The sequence below is a fragment of the Dendropsophus ebraccatus genome, chromosome 4, assembly GCF_027789765.1.
Source record: "Dendropsophus ebraccatus isolate aDenEbr1 chromosome 4, aDenEbr1.pat, whole genome shotgun sequence".
NCBI classification, from domain to species: Eukaryota; Metazoa; Chordata; class Amphibia; order Anura; family Hylidae; genus Dendropsophus; species Dendropsophus ebraccatus.
In genome coordinates this window covers 17,333,604-17,354,926 of record NC_091457.1, presented here as the reverse complement: position 1 = coordinate 17,354,926, position 21,323 = coordinate 17,333,604, and the positions used below count along the sequence as shown (strand labels likewise).

At 43.3% G+C, this 21,323-nt stretch overlaps 1 protein-coding gene across 11 annotated transcripts in view; it reads right to left on the bottom strand.

The window, feature by feature from the left end:
• The window catches only part of SHANK2 (SH3 and multiple ankyrin repeat domains 2), a 412,049-nt gene that overhangs the window by 192,373 nt on the left and 198,353 nt on the right, over nucleotides 1-21,323 (bottom strand). For all 11 annotated transcript variants that reach the window (XM_069965179.1, XM_069965178.1, XM_069965182.1 and 8 more), the window contains 2 exons: nucleotides 18,981-19,138; nucleotides 15,147-15,260 (listed from right to left, as the gene is read on the bottom strand). In XM_069965179.1, coding sequence (XP_069821280.1) covers nucleotides 15,147-15,260; nucleotides 18,981-19,138 — 272 coding nt within the window. The remainder of the gene's footprint in view (nucleotides 1-15,146; nucleotides 15,261-18,980; nucleotides 19,139-21,323) is intronic.

Genomic DNA, 21,323 nt, shown 5'->3' with positions numbered 1-21,323 from the left:
CGCACGCTCCATTGTGTGCCGCAGAAAATTTGTGTGCCAACATCCGAATTCATCACAAATGAAGATCATCCAGCCGGTACTGCAGTACCGGCTAGGATGACCTTCAGTAACACCGGCTGTTCTGTGACCCGGCCGGTGTTATATGTAGTATGAACATGGCCTTATACTTCAAAGCTGCACACTATTCTCATATCTGAATCATGTCTGTGTCTTGCAGTGCTGCTGAATTTTCAGATGCCGGATAGCAGTAGTTACACACATTGATGGTAAGCTAGCTCCTTGTTGGAGGGTGGCACTGCCCACAATGCCCCTGCTGCCCGTGTGTGCCAGGTGCACTTATGGCACAGCTTCTCCTATCAGTTATAATGAGCTGAGATGATCTCAGAGGACGCGTGATCAAGAGTTGCATGTAAGATCCAGAAAGCCTCTTCTAGACAGGATTAATCCTTGTGGGACAGAACTGAACCCTCGGGCAGCCATTCAAGCAGAACTGACACTACTCTCATAGACCCTGTAAGCTTCCTATTCCTGCCGCACCTGCAGAGCCGCCGCTCCAATTATTTCTGAAAAACATTTTGATTGCTTCTAATTACGGGACCTCGACGTTATCGGCAAAGGTAGAAGGAAGAACTTCTAATCAGAGACCCTATAAGTAGTAACAGGAGAGGACAGGAACCACAAACCTGATTGCAGCAATCTATTTCTGGCCTTCTTTAAAGTGACTCTGTACCCACCATCAGAACCCCCCCCCCCCCCCCCCCCCCGCAAAAAAAAACCAAAACAAAACAAAAAACACTTGTACCTTGGGATAGCTGCTTTTAATCCAAGATCTGTCCTGGGGTCCGTTCATCAGGTGATGCAGATGCTATCCTAAAAAAAACAACTTTTAAACTTGCAGCCCTGTGTCAAATTGACCTAGAGTGTCTGTGCCAGAGGCTTGTACCGCCCTCCTGTCCCTCCTACTCTCTCTCTTCACCATTAGGAACGCCCCAGGCAGGATTTTTCCTGTACATCATTTGTCTGAACACTGCACATGTGCCTTAATGATAAAGCACCTGTGCAGTGTTCAGACAGGTGATGAATAGGAGAAATCCTGCCTGGGGCGTTCCTAATGGTGAAGAATGCGGGGAGGAGGAGGGACAGGAGGGCGGTACAAGCCTAGGGCACATACACTCTAGGGCACGGGGCTGCAAGGTTAAAAGTAGTTTTTTAGGACAATAACTGCATAACCTGCAGAACGGACCCTAGGACAGATAATGGATTAAAAGCAGCTATCCGAAGGTACAAGTGGTTTTGGGGGGGGAGTCTGATGGTGGGTGTGCACAGTTGTTTTAATATGTAACATGACCACCTTTCTGGTGGAAAAAAAATCCAATATGGTGTCTTTCAAGATGGCAGCCATGTTCCGGATATAGCCTAAAAGATTTTCCTTTTCGTTGCTGAAATGACAGGGGGTCCTGAGAGTTTTGACTGCCCCTGTACATGACTGACATGTCTCCAGCATCACTGATTCCACATAAGAGGCAGAAGGAACATATATAGCAATGACATTACGTGTAAGGAGCGCTGGCATGGCCTGTTCTGGAGCTCCAGCTAATCACAATGGCCGCTGACAGTTTCCCAGGCAGATCTGCACTTGGATAATGGACTCTCCCGGCTTCCTGAAGTGCTGGCCAGCTCCCTACAAAGTCCAGCCTCATCCACCCTGATCATTCTGTAAACACTGTCAGATGTATTTATCAGGAAACACTATTAACAGCCTAGTATCCAGCTACAGTATCCCGTCAACAAACTATACATAGGACGTGCACAAACCCTCAAAATAAGAATGGCTGCACATTGCCAGCACACTGTATAAGGACCAAAAACAAACAAAGAGGAAAAAAAGACTATGCTGAAAAGGCAAACTGGCACCCCAAGAGAGTAATGAGATACAAGTACTTTATTAGAACAGGTACACTACTACAGGTACAAGTACACTACACATACATAGTCCCTAAGCTAAAGACAATATAGACCATGAGGATAGCAGGTGCGGTATAACCCAGAAAAGCCCCCTATGCCAATACAGCATCTGCCTTGTATAGTATAAAGTGTACTCAGGCCAACACTAACAAGTCACTTAAAGTATATATAGTATACATTGCACGGTTACTGTTCATTCTCTCTATTTCAGGGGGCAGGACCCGTGCTGGTTTGTTTTCCAGTAGTGCACGCAGTGACTTCCTTTCTCTTACTTCTCTGGGCAATGACAGCACAACATCTACTTTTCTCTGTTATACCATGATATAACACTGGAGAAAGTGAGCTGAAAGGGGGATGGTGTATATAATACACTGCTATGGATGGCATGGAGAAGGGAGAAGAGAGTTACTGATGCACTGGCTTTGCATGGTGCTATGTGAGAGGAAAAAAGTAACAGCATCACACCAAGATGGGTTACATCACAGAAGTAGCCTTGGTCTAAGCAGTAAACTTTTAAAGGGAAGAGGGGATTACATCCAGGAGGCAGCACTGTGTACTCTGTACACAGTAAGAACACAAGTATTTAGACAAGGAGCAGCTGCTCAGAACTGTATATGAGTGGTGGAAATAGAAAAACCCTCAGGCTAAGGGTCCTATTGCACGGAGCGAATTTTAACGATTAACGACTAACGATCGCAAACGAGATTGTTTATCTTTAACCTGAAATCGTTCACCATTTTACACAGAACGATGGTCGTTAGTTATGATCGTTACTACGACGTTATTGCGATCGTTACTACGATCGTTTATTCCTTCTGATCCCAGAAAAACAACGGACAATGTGGAATTACACTGAACGATTAGTGAACAAATGCAGAACTACAGTGAACAAATGTGGAATTACAACGAACGATTAACGATAATTTTAGCTTCAAATCTAAATCAACGATCAACGACATACGAACGATTTTTCGATAGTTGCTACAATTATACACAATGATTATCGTTTAAATTCGAACGATATAACGATTTTTTGCACGATAATCGTCCCATGTAATAGGGCCCTGCAAAAACACACCTGTCCTCAGGTTGTGTGTAATATTACAATCCTGCTCCGATCACTTTAATGTAACTGAGCTTCAAAACCCGCATCCAATCTGAGGACAGGAGAGGTGCTGTTTCTGAAAGAAAGCGGCCATTTTGTTTCTAAGCCTGGATAACCCCTTTAACTAAGCTCCTTCCAACTTCCTGTATTTGGTCTTGTATACTCTGTTGTTAGAGACAAATTTTCCTTAACAACAGACCACGCACAGAAGTTTGGGAAGAAGTTAGACACTTTCTGTGTGTAGGAAAATCACATATCAAATGGAGGGAAACAATAGTGAAAATTTCCACAGTTTATGGCTAAGATTTGGACCCAAGTGTAGTGTTATATATATATATATATATATATATATATATATATATGATAATGTCACTGTTTGTACACAGACATGATGAACTAAGAGATATATATTGTATAACACTGTTTTTCATATATTGTTTATATTTTATATGTAATTATGACGTCACTAATTAGGGGCTGAGCTTATGGACTTTAAATACCAGCCCCCTCTCACACTTGTGTATGTGTTGCTTGAAAAAGGTTTCATTGGGAAACTGAAACGTTGTATTGCACATGATGTCTTATTCACTGAATTTTGGAGTGCCGCCTTATCTCTATCTTCTCTGGATTTGGTGGAGTCAAGGTCTGACTTCGTGGAGGCTGTGCACCCACCTGAGCTATTGCCGCACAGTGCCGTCTACAACTGCATTTTTTGTTATATATATATATATACACACATACACACACAGGGAGCACAGGTGGCTTTTGTGCTCGGCTTCCCCGCGCTCAGTAATTCACCCACAATTGCTTCTATCAGATTGGTTTAGACACAATAAAAGAATAAAATTCTGGTGCATTTTGCATTTTCTAACCAGTAATTTTCCTCTAAAATGTCTGGATAATTTTCAGACTCACTGGACATTTCACTCAAATTATCCCCGAACACATGAAACACTGCAAACCCCGACTACCCGCACCGAGAATTACTGCTGTCAGGATATTATCTGCTGGGCGGCTGAATCCATTAAGAGAGGAATGTACATGGACCCGAACACAGCTGCCTCCGCATCATCATCATATACAGGATAGGACACTACAACTCCCAGCATCACCATAATAACATTATACTCTATACACGGAGCACTACAACTCCCAGCATCGCCATAATACAATATCATACTCTGCACATAGAGCACTACTACTCCCATCAGCATAATACATTATATACTCAGTACATACAGCACTACAACTCCCAGCTTCACCATAATACAATATCATACTAGAGCACTACAACTCCCAGCATCACCACAATGCAATATTACTCAATACACAGAGCACTACAACTCCCAGCATCACCACAATGCAATATTACTCAATACACAGAGCACTACAACTCCCAGCATCACCATAATACAATATCATTCTGTATACATAGAGTACTACAACTCCCAGCATCACCACAATGCAATATTACTCAATACACTGAGCACTACAACTCCCAACATCACCACAATGCAATATTACTCAATATACAGAGCACTACAACTCCCAGCATCACCATCATATAATATCATTCTGTATACATAGAGCACTACAACCCCCAACATGACCATAATGGCATTCCAGTATCCTCCATACATAGAGGCTGCCAGGGCATGCTGGGAGTTGTGGTTTGGGGGCAGGATGGAGACCAATGAGTAAACCTAGTGGACAGGCAGGATTACAGTGACAAGGGACACCAGAACACAGGTAAGACAATAGATAAAGCTCACAGCTTTGCCTCCCTCTCCCTGTGGAATGACCTCTGCACAGGTCACCTTTCCTATTTATGTTAATGGGCCATTTCCAGCCTATTGTTGCCCATGTCCATAGCGCTTGCTATGATGCATATCTCTATATACTATTAGGACAGCTAAGGCAAGACGGCAGCCTCCAAAATAATGTACTGAAATAAAATACAAGATGATTACACCAAAAAATAAACATGTATCAGCCTCCGTCTCTAAAAATCTAGGCAATACTTTCCCTTTGTGCTAATGAAGGACTGGAAGCCCAAACCCCAACACAATAGCACAAATAACAATGACGCTGGTTACTCAGATACATTTATATACATAGAATATGTACAACGCCAGGAATGACACATCCTGTAAGTTTTGTTGTAATCTAGATTGTTTTGCATTGAAACGCTGACACCTTGTGGTCAGAGAGTAGAATGCACAAAGCAGAATACGAGTCGCCGTCATTTCCACTATTCTTGATATATATCGGCCGACACTCAAAGTTTTTGCCTTTTGCCAAATGTGTAAAATGATTAGTAAATTAATAAAACCGACAAAACACCCCCATAATTATTAAAAATATGTATAGCAGTATACATTGTAGTAGTAGTAGCACTGTATAGCGGTATACATTCTAGTAGTAGTAGTGGCAGCACTGTACAGTGGTATACATTGTAGTAGTAGTAGCACTGTATAGCGGTATACATTGTAGTAGTAGTAGCACTGTATAGCGGTATACATTGTAGTAGTAGTAGTGGCAGCACTGTACAGTGGTATACATTGTAGTAGTAGTAGCACTGTATAGCGGTATACATTGTAGTAGTAGTGGCAGCACTGTATAACGGTATACATTGTAGTAGTAGTAGCACTGTATAGCGGTATACATTGTAGTAGTAGTTGTGGCAGCACTGTACAGTGGTATACATTGTAGTAGTAGCACTGTATAGCGGTATATATTGTAGTTGTAGTAGCACTGTATAGCAGTATGCATTGTAGAAGTAGTACCAGCAAAGTATAGCGGTATACATTGTAGTAGTAGCATTGCATAGCAGTATACATTGTAGTAGCAGCACTGCATAGTGGTATACATTGTAGTAGCAGCAGCACTGTATAGCAGCATACATTGTAGTAGCAGCAGCACTGTATAGCGGTATACATTGTAGTAGCAGCACTGTATAGCAGTATACATTGTAGTAGCAGCACTGTATAGCAGAATACATTGTAGTAGCAGCACTGTATAGCGGTATACATTGTAGTAGCAGCACTGTATAGCAGAATACATTGTAGTATCAGCACTGTATAGCGGTATACATTGTAGTAGCAGCACTGTATAGCGGTATACATTGTAGTATCAGCACTGTATAGCAGTATACATTGTAGTAGCAGCACTGTATAGCAGTATACAGAGAATGCCTCCTGCACACCTACTTTCACCATCTGTTCTGCTACACATTTCTGCCCTTCTGACACTTCGTAAATGTCTGACTATTGAAGCCTATGTTCCGGTCCAGTCCTCTGTTCCAGTGTACTGCCTGCCTCGCACCATCCTCTCATGGAACCTGACCTGTATCCTATCATTTCTTCTAACCTGCTTTAATTTGCCACCTGCTTCTGACCTGTTCTGTTCCTGGACTCTGATTCTGCTTTTCCTCTGGATTTCCCTTCTTGTATACTACTTAAAGGGGACGGTTATCCAGCGCTACAAAAACATGGCCACTTTTCCCCGCTCTCTTGTCTCCAGTTCAGGTGCCGTTTGCAATTAAGCTCCATTTACTTCAATGGAACAGAGTTTTAAAACCCCACCCAAACTGGAGACAAGAGAGGGGGAAAAGTGGCCGTGTTTTTGTGGCGCTGGATAACCCCTTTAAAGCCCACTTTTGCCAATGCAGTCGTCATCTGGTGTCCTGGGGTTCAAGCCCACCTCATCTGTTCAATGTTTAATGCTGCAAGCACTGTGTCCTTTTCTTTAAAGCGTAACTGTCATGTTTTTTTTTTATTGCAGAAATCAGTAGTATAAGCGATTTTAAGAAACTCTGTAATAGGTTTCATCAGCCAAAAAAGCCTCCTTCTGTACTCAAAAAGCAATCTCCCAGCCTCCCCTCCTGACTTCTTATCTGTGCATTATCAGGCAAACACGTCTTCATTACAGAGAAGCCAGTGAAGATAGGCTCTGCTCTCTCCATTGTAAGTCTATGGAGGAGGGAGGGGCTGAGGGAGATGAGGGAGCAGGAAGAGGTGACATGAAGGTCAGCTGTTTGTAGACTCTCTGGGCACCTAAAACGCTGGATTCTGGGGTCAGAAAGGTTAGTGCTTATCTATGAACTTACTGAGAGAAGATTGCAGGGTGTTGTGCCGTGCAGAAATCCTCCGTGCTCAGTCACTCCTAACAGCCCCTCCCCTCTCCATAGCCACATAATGGAGACAGAAATCCTGCTTCATCTGATGTGAGGGGGGAGGCTGGGAGATTGCTTTTTCACTACAGAAGGAAACTCTTTTAGTACATAAAACCTATTACAGAGTTTCTTAAAATCGCTTGTACTGTTGATATTTAATGTTTTCAGAAAAATGGCCCTGAAATGACAGTTACGCTTTAAGGCCGTGTCATTGTTCAAGACCTCACCTGGTACTTGTAGTTCTACAATCACATGACTACTCCTCCTAGTCCATGCCATCCTGCCATCCCTGCTGTACTTGACTGCCTACTGGTGGTCATTCTGGGGACTGCAACTCAACCTTAGACTCCAGCACTAATGTAGTAGCAGCTATGAGGATCTATAGAACCAGAAAAAACTTTTACACTAGAACACGTTTGCTTCTTTTATCCCCTAACACTAGCAAACATTACACCCCAACACTCTCCATAGACCTCAATGAGCCCCCTCCCCAGACTACAACGTGGCTGCTGTCAAGCAGATCTCCAGGGAAGATGACTGCCTCCATAATTATGTATAGAAAATAGTATAAAGAATTTACGATCCGAGAATGAGACCAGAATATGCCGTATAATATGTAATTGAAATATTTAGCAGAACCGGGTTTTAATTAGTGAAACATAAAAATAAATGATACATTCCCTTTAACGAGGAAACATAACGAGAGTCGCCTCCATTCCAGGGGGAGGGGGGGATTACTGTACGCAAGATGCTTACACTAATACAGTATACAAGGACCTGAAGGAGGTTTCCCAGCCACGGTTATTAGTCTATTGATCGCACATTGATTGGGTTGGTATAAATGAGGTGATAATACCCCCGGCACTATAATTACTACAAGTGCAAATTAGCTTAGTTCTGAAGCCACTATGCAAGTTTACATGTTGGTAACCCAGGGATGAAGAACCTTTGGCCCTCCAGCTGATGCAAAACTACAATTCCCATCATGCCTGGACAGCCAAAGCTAAAGTTTTGGCTGTCCAGGCATGATGGGAATTGTAGTTTTGTGAAATCTACATTTAATACCAAAGTAGCTACAGTGATTTCTGCCACACTTTTACACGACATTGAGCAATTGAAGTCTGGCAGCGGCTTGCTCCCCTCTAATCATCAAGAACAAAATGCTCTGCTGAGCGAAACATGCATAAGGTTAGGACAACATAGATTGCACCTTTCTTCAAGTTTCTGTGAGCGGCGGCATCGAGACGGGAGCCGTCGGCTGCACACTAAATGCATGGCTGCGGACTCCATTTAAGCCCTACTAGTGGTGTGCCTATTGTTTGCACAACATTATAAGGTTAGTTTTATTCTTGCAAGGACATTTTGCTCTATTTATATCCTGAATACTGCACTATATGAGCTCCCTTCTGTGTCATTTTATGTTTGTCCGCTCTTTGCCCATAGATTGCACCTTGCTGCGTTACAGGTAGGTGAATAGGGTCATGCTGTAACCTATAAGTGGCCATAACGGCAACCCAACAGTCTCAAGAACGCTATCTTGCATTGGCTAATGGCCAGTTGTGGGATACAGCACCACCCCATTCACTTACCTAAGCTGCAGTGCGCTCTCTTGGCTACAAAAAGTGAAGGTATGAATGACTTATGAGTGAGTTAGGTACAGTATGTCACATGACCTACCTAATGAGACCAATGAACCTGAGTGGGGAGCAGCTGCAAAGAGGGGTCTCACCTTCTCATCTGTGTATTTTACACTCACAGATCACTGATTTCCATGGCTGCCACCATACCCACAGGTGAATCAAGACTTGCTGGTTGCTTCTTTTTATAGTAACAAAGCTGCAAAATCTGTTATCCGGTTGTATAATTACAATTCCATAATTAATTCCTATACCACTGCCCCCCATAGACATACTAAACGACTGTATGAGCTAAGGGTGAGGAAGACAGCGGATCAATGTCCATAATGTCTATTATGGAAGTAGATGGGCCCATTACACATGTAGATGTCCCCATTATATGATGTAGAGGAGCCCACTACAATGATATGTGCCCTATACACTCATGTAGACCTTAGGGTCCTACTACAAGGGGCCATTATCTGCCCAATCAGGTAGTATCGGGCAAATATCACCCTGTGTAATAATCAGCTGATCGTTGTCTTTCAGCATGTTAAAAAATCATTGTCAGTCCACCGCGCATCGCTCGGCCATAAAATAATAAAAATGAATACTTACCTGTCCAGGCTACCTTGTGTCCTCCTTCCTGTTTCCCGCTGACTGGAGGTGTCGCTAAAGCTTTTACACCCGTCTCTGCAGTGACAGGCAGCTAAGCCAATCACTGGCTAAGACGGGACAGTGCCACGCCCAGTGATTGTTTAAGCAGCCTGTCACTTCAGGCACGTGTGTAGAAGCTTTACAGGCGGCTCAGGTTAGCGGGAAACAGGGAGGACGCTACCAGGTAGCTTGGACAGGTAAGTAAAACTTTATTATTTTATATACAAAAAAGGGCTGCACAGACATTGTTAGACAATAGCAGATTGGCGCTTGCGTACCTGGCACATTGGACTGTCTGACAGGGCCCTTACCTTACTCACAGTAGGTTAAGAACCTGCAATACTGTCACCTTCGTAATCACATGACCATGATCTCCCAAGTCTTTTACCTGGGGGGGGGGAGCTGGGGGGCAAAGTAACTGGAGATGGGACTGAAGGGGACCTGCAGAAAAATAGAAAAGAGACTCCCCCTTCAGAGTAATGTATAACCAGGGAGAAAACCCATGGCCTGTTGGGTAGAGGGGTGAGTTATGTAGATAGGAGTGCTGTGCTGTGGTGCTGGTTTACAGGTGGAGCAATTGTTGCACTGTGATAGGTAGAACATTATGTATCGGTGCAGTGTGAAGTTGGGGTACTGTAGGTGGAGCAGTATGTATTTCTTCACTGCAGTGTTTTTTATTACTACAGGTGGAGAAGTACTTATTTCCACACTGTGGTGCTGATTTGCCGCTGCTCTGAAATATTGTGCACTATATAGCCGTATCTGTTGCTGTGTAGTAGAATGTGTTTGTCAGTGAGGACCCTGCATCAAAACTGATTAAATGTTGAGGCCTGGGTAAAAAAAAAAAAAAAAAGTTGAAAAGTCCTACCTTAACCCTTTAAGGACATGGCCCATTTTCGTTTTTACGTTTTCGGTTTTTCCTCCTTGTGTTTAAAAGGTCATAGCACTTGCATTTTTCCACCTAGAAACCCACATGACCCCTTATTTTTTGCGTCACTAATTGTACTTTGCAATTACAGGCTGAATTTTTGCATAAAGTACACTGCGAAACCAGAAAAAAATTCGAAGTGTGGTGAAATTGAAAAAAAAAAACGCATTTCTTTTATTTGGGGGAAATGTGTTTTTACGCCATTCACCCTGGGGTAAAACTGACTTGTTATGCATGTTCCTCAAGTCGTTACGATTAAAACGATATATAACATGTATAACTTATATTGTATCTGATGGCCTGTAAAAAATTCAAACCATTGTCAACCAATATACGTTCCTTAAAATCGCTCTATTCCCAGGCTTATAGCGCTTTTATCCTTTGGTCTATGGGGCTGTGCGAGGTGTCATTTTTTGCGCCATGATGTGTTCTTTCTATCGGTACCTTGATTGCCCATATACGTCTTTTTGATCGCTTTTTATTAAATTTTTTCTGGATTTGATGCGACCAAAAATGCGCAATTTTGCACTTTGGGATTTTTTTGCGCTGACGCCGTTTACCGTACGAGATCAGGAATGTGATTAATTAATAGTTCGGGTGATTACGCACGCGGCGATAGCAAACATGTTTATTTATTTATTTATTTGTTTACTTTTATTTAAAACCTGGGAAAAGGGGGGTGATTCAGACTTTTATTAGGGGAGGGGGCTTTTTACTATTAACAACACTTTTTTTTTTTTTTTTACACATATACTAGAAGCCCCCCTGGGGGACTTCTAGTATATACACTTGGATCTCTCATTGAGATCTCTGCAGCATAGATATGCTGCAGAGATCCATGAGATCGGCACTCGTTTGCTTTCGGCTGCTGCAGCCGAAAACGAACGAGTGCCGAGCCGAGGACGGCGCCATCTTGGACGCGTCCCCGGCCGGCATCAGTAACGGAGATCGCTCCTCCGGGACAAGGTCCCGGAGGAGCGATCTCCCCCACTAGACACCAGGGAAACGTTGCCTCCGGTAATCGGAGGCAGCTGTCAACTTTGACAGCTGCCTCCGATTAGCTAATTAGCGGGCACGGCGATCAGACCGTGCCCGCTAATAGCAGCGGTCCCGGGCCACTCGCGGCACCCGGGATCGCGGCACTTCAAAGCGGGGCCGCCGCGCGGCCCCGCTTTGAAGTGCAAGTGAGGACATAGGACGTACCGGTACGTCCTATGTCCTTAAGAGGTTAAAGGGATTGTACAGTACCAAAAAAAGTCATAGCATGCTTGCCCAATTTCCAAGGAACAATGCTACAAACATGTGCACAAAAAGATTAGGGATTATATGAACCCCATTTATCATTGCCACATATGCAGTGTTTCCTGGATTGTCTGAAAGTTCTGATTTTGGCTTATAAACTGTAGCTAACTACACCATGGGTTATAATGGGTTGTCTGATATTACAAGTCAGCTCTACACAAGAAAAACACAAGAAAATCGCAGATCCACCCCTGCGATTTTAGATGCAGAAAAATCGCATGAATTGACCTGCGTATTATGTACAGTATATATAAAAACGCAGCATAAATTACGAACATAATACGCAGGTCAATTCATGCGATTTTTCTGCGTCTAAAATCACAGGGGCGGATCTGCTAAGTATAATATTGCGCTCAATTTTCTGCAGTGTCCCTTTAAAGGGGTATTCCCCCCCAAATTATTTTTGCATTAATACATTGCCCACCCGTAGCTTTCCATCTTTCCAATATAAAGTTATTATGGATTCTGCACAGTCTTGCTGTTATCTAGAAGATGCATCCACCCCCACACATTGCATAGAATCATCAACTCTCAGTCCAACCCGACACGCTCCCTGCTCCTGGCCCGCACCCTCCGAGACGGAATCACGTGTTCTCCCTCTCTTCAATGGGCTGGGTTAGCGATTCTAACCCAGTCCACTGAAGTGAGGGAGGACACTGACAGCTGCTGCTGATCACTGTCTCCCTCTTTGAAAGCAGCCCCCAAAGTGTGTAACCCCATTCCCCCCACTCACAGGATAGCCGGCCGGCTGCGGCACATCAGGGCACATCTCAGAAGATAGCCGGGCGCCCGAGGCACACCCCCCCCCCCCCCCCCCCCCCCCGTCTCAGAAGATGGGGGGGAATACCCCTTTAAGATTTGTTGTACAAGCCTATAGTAAAGCTGACCAGATGCAAGGGCAGCCATATTCATTGTTGCATTATTTAACCCTCAAATTGTATTAAAAATTTTATTTTACATCCTGGCCCCTTCAGAAGAGCTTTAGTGGCAGCCTGCTTGTAGGACTACTAGTGACAGCATGCTGTATGTGTTCTTTTATGTTGTGAAGGATTTCATGAGCCATCAGGCTGGAGACCCCCCCGGCCACAGTAAGGAGCTGCTGCATCAGCACCAATGATCCGGCCATTCTGCAAACATCACATCTTATTCTACCCGCTCTGTTCTCTGCTGGGTAGTGGGTGCACAAAAGCCTCGGGGACACGCGGGAGCCCATTACCATCGCCCCTGATAACAAGGCACAGATTCCTGAGTCAGAAGGTCCCGATGCCCCCCTACGCTTTCAACTCTCATCCAACTCAGATCATCTAAATAATGCACAGCGCCTACAGGAACCCGGACGTCTATGTAGGTTAATCACATGCGCAGCACAAACAGGGACGGGGACTAGTAAGGGAACTATGGCGGAGATGTGACCCTGCGTACTGGGAGCCAGACTGGGATGGAGAGGGGAATCTTCCTTCTAATTCAGGGCAATGAGAAATATTCCATTATAGGTGTGACATGGCTGATGGGGAGTACAGATCTGGGCGTCTCTATTCTTTTGGACAATGATCATCTTGGATCCCGGCAGAGGGAGGAAATGTTTTCTACTTTCCTTTGGAGGCTTTTATGCCATTTTGGCAACAAACACGGAAAATTATATATTCAGCCAAATAAACACATGGCCAGCTTTCCACTGCTGGAATCCAGTTATATACATAGGGAGGAATCGCAGTCCGCATACATGGCCGGGAGCTTTCTGTGGGGGTATGAGATGTACCAATATAACTGTCGCTGGTCATTGCCAGCACCTATCCTTTCTATGGCACCCGCTTCTCTTGCTTCTCGGCCTCAGCCTGTGTTTGGCTTACGGACAACGTAGTGTTAGACAATACTCTGGTTTCTTAGGGCTCTTACCCAATAAGAAATGAGCAAAACCAATATTAAAGGGGTTGTCCGGTTAAGGAGATCCTCTGTGGTTACAAAGAGCATCTCTCCCCCTGGAAGACCTGTCCAGTCCTGCATTACAGATGACTCATTGATTTGGAGAAACAATCTGCAATTCTACCTTTCTCCTGTGGTGGCGCTACAGGAAGACTGAACACCCAGGATATTATACATGTAACCTCACCATGAACTCGGCACAAAGTCTGAACTGTTATTCATTATAGACCGCAGCGAGGACCCCACAATTCACAAGAATAGAAAGCACTCTGCATTTCCCAGCCATTTCAAAGGAGAACGACCACAAATCCTTGGCGATCTCTGTGTGATTCCCGTTATATGTCACACCATGCTAAGGTGGGAAACGCCTGTAGAGCTTGTTCACATGAGCTAAATATAGAGGCGTTACATGACTATTTAAAGGGGCATTCCCATCTTATAACGTTATGGCATATGATGACTTTATGCCCATGGGGGGCTGTAGTCCTGATTTATTACTCTCTCATTGCTCATCTACATAGCCGTGCAGGGTAATGTAATTAACCCTATTCCCTTAAAGGGGTTATCTGGGTAGGGAACTTTTTAGTTATAAGACCAGACAACCCCTTTAAATTAAGCTGTACTGCAGTTTCCTTGCACAGCAGATAGCAAAGACTGTGAAGGGGCCACAATGCTGCATCAATGCAGGAGCCCCTTCATCCTCAGTATTCAGAGGGTGGACAGTAACCATATATTATAAGCTGGCAATACCCCTTTGTATGGTGGGGAGGTGAGACTGGACCATACCGCAGTCACAAAGCCTCATCACTACTCATGGTTGTCCTTTCTATTTTGTCTAGCTGGTGTGTAGGGACTACACGTCCCAGCGGGTATGTGATCCTGTAGACATCTCTGTGGTTCCCTGACATTGATATTGTCTTCCTTTATATTATCACACATTCGCTAACATACATTAGACTCCTCCACACCTTATCAAACACCTCCCTCACATGACAATGGCGCAGAGAAACATGCACCTTCTAAAAATACACCTTGGCTCCACGTTCTCGCACAGTGTACAATATTTTACAAGGGGACTGATCATCAGATAAAAAGGACTTTGATATGGACAGTGCATCCTTAGGGGGGGTCATCTTATCAATATATGATTATACGACTATACTGTTTACCAAAAAAAGGTGCAACAACAACCTACAGGTGCAAGTGCCTCAAAGCCAAAGGCCGGAGATTTAAAGATTTCATCCAGATTCAAAGGGAAAACTGTCCCTGACTAAAAGGACAGATAGGAAAACCATATAACAGGGATGGGGAATTGGCGGCACTCCAGCTGTTGCAAAACTACAATTCCCATCATGTGCAGGAATGATGTAGTTGTGCAACAGCTGGAAAGACGAAGATTTATCATCTCTGCCAAAGAAGAACCACACGGTATAAAGTTCGGATGTGATGCCAATAGTATTTCTAGCACGCTCTTACCTTGTCGTCCTTCACTTGGCTTGGGCTGAACTTCTTCCACACATTCTGCAGGAAACCATCCAACATGTCCCCGGGCATTTCCTTCCCAGAATCCTCCTTCTCCAATGCTTAAAACTGCAATGAGATTAAAGTTCATAGTAATTATTGCTATATCCAATGTTTGCATTCACTGACAGCCAGCAGAGATCCTAAAAAAAAAAAAGATTTAAAGGGAATCTGTCAGCTGTAATTCACAATCCAGACTGCTCGATAGCGGTTAGGTCAGGGACATACATGGTATCTTCAATATACATTATCTGTCTGTGTTTCCAGTACAGGCGTACCCAAGCCCCTGAAGTGTTGAGTGTCCGTAACACCTCCTCGCTCCCCTTCCCATCCATGACTCTGCTTGAAGCTCAGCCTTCAGCTGCAAAACAAGCAGGGACAGGGATGGGAGGGGGAGCGCGGAGGCATTACAGCTTACAGCAGATCAGGGGCTTGTGAACACCTTTTTGCCCCAGAGAATAAAAGCCTTTTTCTAGGTTATGGAAGTACAGATGGATATATGAAAGGTACGATGTGCCGCCTTGCCTTAACAGTGTCAGAAGTTTGGAACCAGATTTGCAGCTGACAGATTCCTTTTCAAGAGGTTATCTGGAGAGCTAAACGTTTCTGTGTTGTGAATGGAGTGAGGGGGTAAGCCGATGCCAGACTCCTCTAGCAGCAGCTTATCTCCATGAGATCATAAAGGAGAAATCTGTTGGGGGAGATTTGTAAAGATACAATATACATTACGTGGTCAGATGGGTAAACTTTATATTTGTTGAGTTCAGCCAGCACATGTCTAAGGTGTACGGGGTACTTAAAGGGGTGTCCGGGCTTACAAAAACATGGCTGCTTTCTTCCGGAAAAATCACCTCACTTGTCCTCTGTGTGCATGCGGTACTGAAGTTCAGTTCCATTTAAGTGAATGGAGGAGAGTTGTAATACCACACATAACCTGAGAACAGGGGTGGGGCTGTTTTTGCAAAAAATAAGCATTTTTTTCTAATCCTGGAAGATGCACTCAGTTGTTACATCCATAGAAAAGTCTGGCAGCTGTCTCATACCCCATTACTCCAAGATGCCTAATAGGGAATATGTAGGGGAGGATGTATGGGGGTCCCCCCAGCAATACATATGTTAAACCAATTGTTCCCACTCCTAATGAGCCTGATGTATTAGGTCATGGCCCGGAGCCCTGCAGATTCCAGCTGCTATGCCAGTGCAGGTAAGACAATATAATCTGACAGGAGGCCTATTACTGACTGCTAACTACAAGCAATGAGGTCCATGCTGGATGACTACAACACGGACACTAGCAGAAGCCCCCTCCTCCCGCCTCAGCTGTGCAGTAAGCTAATCACCACTCGCCTTTATTATCTTCGCATGGATGGCGGTTTTCCAATCAGTTCCGCCATGTTTTCCTACTAAAACTATGGAATAGTTTTATCAGGTCTAAGCAATGGGAAAAGTGATTAACTATTTCTAATGAAAGCTATTTACCAAGTGTACGGGTTTCATATAACTCAGCACTGGAAAAGCATATTAGATATGTAGTTGAAAAGGCAACCATAACCTGGCCGCGCTCATACAGATTAAAGGGGAACTCCAATGACTTTTTTTTTAAGTGAACTGGTGTCAAAAAGTTCTACAGATCTGTAACTTACTTCTATTAAAAAAATTTACAGTCTTCCTGTACTTATCACCTGCTTAATGTCCTGCAGGAAGTGGTGTTTTCTTTTCAGTCTGACACAGTGCTCTCTGCTGCCACCTCTGTCCATATCAGGAACTGTCCAGAGCAGCAGCAAATCCCCATAGAAAACTTCTATTTATGTAATATACCTAATGTAATTACTGTTGTTTCTGAACATGTTAACTATACTGTTGGCACTAAAGTCAGTGCTTCTAGACTTTCTCTTTTGTAATTTGTTCTTAAAAAACCTAATAAAAACATTGAACCAGAAAACCTCTTTGACTCTGGACAGTTCCTGACATGGACAGAGGTGGCAGCAGAGAGCACTGTGTCAGACTGGAAAGAATACACCATGTCCTGCAGGACATACAGCAGCTGTTATATACTGGAAAACATGAGATAATAGTACATTACAAAACCCCTCAATTTAAAAGAAAAATATTTTCACTGGAGTACCCCTTTAAGGAAACAACCCGCAGGAGGACAGATCCAGGATCAGCGTACAGGATGCCCCCTTGTAATGGTTACAGGTCAAGGTGATCACTAGAAGGGTCTCTGTACTGTCCATTTATGTATATATGTATATAGTAACTGCGCACCAGCTAGAAAGCTACAGGTTGAAGATCACTGGTCCAGAACATGGAAAGTCCAGGTTGTGCTTATTCTATGAATATGGTTTATAGGCTGTGGGTTTTGGTCTCATGGACCAGCAACTAGGAAACCCTGAAATTTGTGGTATCCATTGAGATGTTGATTTCCCCATTAATGGCAGAGCGGGCGGCCCGAGGTCCTGAGGCAGGATGGGTATCTGAGCTGCCGTCATCTCACAGTGACGGGCGGGTAATCAGAGCCTACACTTCATTTCATTAGCCGAGCTCTAATCTGCCAAAGCCATCTGCTCAGAGGGGAGAAAATACACATCAAGCTTCATCTTCTCTCATTTCCTTTCCAAACCTCTCATTACCCAAGACAGACAGCTCGGTAGGGGGAGACGGACTGGATATTCTCCCTCCTTTAAAGAAAAGCTGCCTGTCACTTTAATGGGGCGTTCAGAGTGCGCTCAATGACACTTGTCTGCTCTTTGATTAGTGACTGTAGATTAGTCTGAAGGAGTCTGGGTCCATCTCACCTCCTTCCCCATGAAACACTGCAGCTCTGCCTGTTCTGATCAGCTTCTCTGTATAAGCACAAGCTCTCCAGGACATCAGCGTACTGAAAGCAGGTATCTGTTGGGCCCCATTCAGATTTTGCAGCATCCATCAGGCTGTACTTCAACAAAACATCAACATACAACCCATCAAGTCCTCTGGCAAGACTATTAACTTTAAAGGGGTTGTTTACCCATTTTATTTTTTTCTTTGAAATCAACTGGTGCCAGAAAGTGCCAAAGATTTGTAATTTACATCTATTACAAAATCTTCCAGTACTAATCAGCTGCTGTATGTCCCACAGGAAATGGTATTATTTCCAGTCTGGAGAAGCAGGAAAGATGGTTTTCTTTGGGGATTTGCTGCTGCTCTGGACAGTTACTGACATGGACAGAGGTGGCAGCAGAGAGCACTGTGTCAGACTGGACACAATACACCACTTCCTGCAGGGCAAACAGCAGCTGATAACTACTGGAAGACTGGAGATTTTTTTAATAGTAAATTAAAAGTAAATTACTAATTTTTGGCACTTTCTGGCACAAGATTATTTGAAAGGAATTTTGAAAATTGAAAGGAATGTTTTTTTGTGAACTACCCCTTTAAGATGTAGAACATAGTGCGATTGTGTCTGCGTCTGGTCGATTTTCTGAACATATCCATATGGTTGACCACATTTTTAAGTCCTGCACAGAAAACGGAAAGTCCTGTAATAATACACCAGGTGATTTGTCCGTCCACCATTGCACATTGCAGAAAATGGACACAGAAATCAGGAGACCAAGGAACAGCAGGGGCCGCTACCACTGAAAACAGTGTAAAACATCTCAAAACACAGATTTTTTTAAACAATTCTTATGGATAAAAAGCTAATTTGCACATATACTACAGAAGTACACACAATATTTTGCCAGGGTTAAAGCCTTAAATAAAAACATGAAGCCACTGAAAATTGGATAAATCCCTATATCTTACCCCTTATTCTGTCGCCCTTGTGGAGTGGAATCTCGCCTTCTCCTTGAGGTTGATACGGTTTTACCACAATAAAATGCCTCCCGGGTAATGCACTGTACAGCTTGCGCTTTGGACCTTGGTATTCCACAGCAGTGGCCACCTCCTTGTTGGGACCAGGACTAGAAAACACAAAGAAGATGTTAATTACGTAAAGTCGCCTACAGACACATTCTTTATAGTCTCATATTGCAGTCCTATACATTTTTTTTTATTAGTCCCCTAATATAAGGAAGAGAAAAATTGATAAGATTATTAAAGGATCAGACTACACACAGTTTGTTTGTAGTCTGTTACCATGGATACGCAGAGTATGCATAGGAGTTTTAGGCACAAAATGGTCTTTCTATGGAATCTATCTTTCAGGGAGAAACGGCACTCTGCTTATTCTATGACAAGTTTCTCCAAATAAATTGATAGCTTTTAGTAAATGGTGCCAATCTTATTTTTAAATAACTTCTAACATATTGCTAGGTAAAGTTCTCATTGTTGGGTGTCCACCGATCCCTAAAACAAGTGGTCAGCTGATTGCCGTGCCCATTCGTCTCTGCTCTTGGCTCTTCTCAGCCGTGTCTGGTTCACAGGAAGTGTATTGATTTTCTGTAAGTCCGTACATTGCTGACACGCTGAGTCGAGTGATGATGATCAAAGACAAACAGGCATGGCGCTCCATTGACCACGGCTGCTCATTTGTTTTGGCAACGAATTAGGTTTCTTCGCTCCCAGACCCCAACAATCCAAACTGCTGACACGTCATTAGGTCTTTGTTTTTGTATATGTTTTTTAAAGCCATAAGTACCCATTAAGATCTGTTGCAAAGTTGCTTTATTTTATATTGTTTTATGTATAGAAAAAATAAAAATAAAAAAAGAACATAACTTTTGGGTTAGGGCTACATTCAATATAACACCAGACTTAGAATTATTATGTAGGTCTCCATAAATTGTGGGGTTAATATAACTGATTGGCATCAAGTTGTCACCCAAAAGAAAGCATGACCACAGCCCAGAAGTCAGAAGAAATTCTAGCCTTAAAGTGTCCCTGTAGTTATAACTTTCAAAATCTAAATCAGTAGCAAATGTGATATAAAGCAAGTTTGCAATTTACATTTATTATTTTGCAACTCCGCTCTACTGCAGTGAATGGTGCTGAACGGCACTGCCACATACAACCAATGGACAGGTCTGGTGCTGTTATTGAAGGAAAGCAGACATGTTTAAGTCCCCTTGCAGAGACGTATGGCACAGAGGCATACCCAAAGTCATGTTGGATTACGCTCATCCACCGCGTTTTCATGAATACTGTTATAGTCCATAAACGACCGCTCCACACTTTACTCAGAATGTAATCTGCATACATTTACTGGAACTAATCCAGACAGTCATTTAATATACTCAGATTCATAATAGGCGAAGTGGTTCATTCCTTTCAATTTAAAGGCAAATACATATAATACAATGTTTATTTTCAATTTATTTTCCAATAACTCTTCAGTGAAGCATGTACCCGCTGCCGACGCCACCGAGAGAGAGGAACGGATTCATAATTACATTAGAGAGAAGAATATGGCTGAGCTGAAATAGGGGGAGAGCTATTATAAGGGGCCCTGACGCCTGCGGGCACTGTCCTAGGTTTATTAGTGGATAAGGGATAGAAGGACAGGCAAAAATTAGGTCTTATTTAGTGACAATTTACAGTAAAAAATAAAAAAACTATTGCTGATCACACTAACCCGCCATCTTGTCTTTTTCCCATCTCTTCCCCTGCTGACGCACATGCACCCGGCAATGCATTACATAGACAGTCAATTGCTTTCAATGTGTAATTCTTCATTACACCTGTGGGGGTGCTGTGGGGAAATTTTATACTACCAGCACAATTCTCCCTGATCACTGGAGATCCCAGCAGCTGGACACTCAAAATAAGTAACTAGCTACCATCACACTGTGCGAGAGCTATTGCTCTCCCCACCCCCATATCCCTGCACTCAGCATTTTTTATTACCGAAAAGGACAAACTAACAAACAGAGGCGTTCCTTTAAGGTATTCTGTGTGCTGCAAGCTAGCAGATCGCCCGGAGAAATACTAAGAAATCTCAAGTCCCTGAAGATTAGGAGAGTGTGAATTCTGTGTGCTACAATGAGCTGATCTGCATAATCTGACTAGTTTATTTCCCAGAAGTCTCTGGGGGGCGCTCCCTATAGACTATATCTGGCTGTGACCTCCATATTTATTCTTTTTTTTTACTGGAGAATTGCAAAAAAAACCAAAAAAAAACAAAACGACTTTATTAGAAAGTGTCCAAAT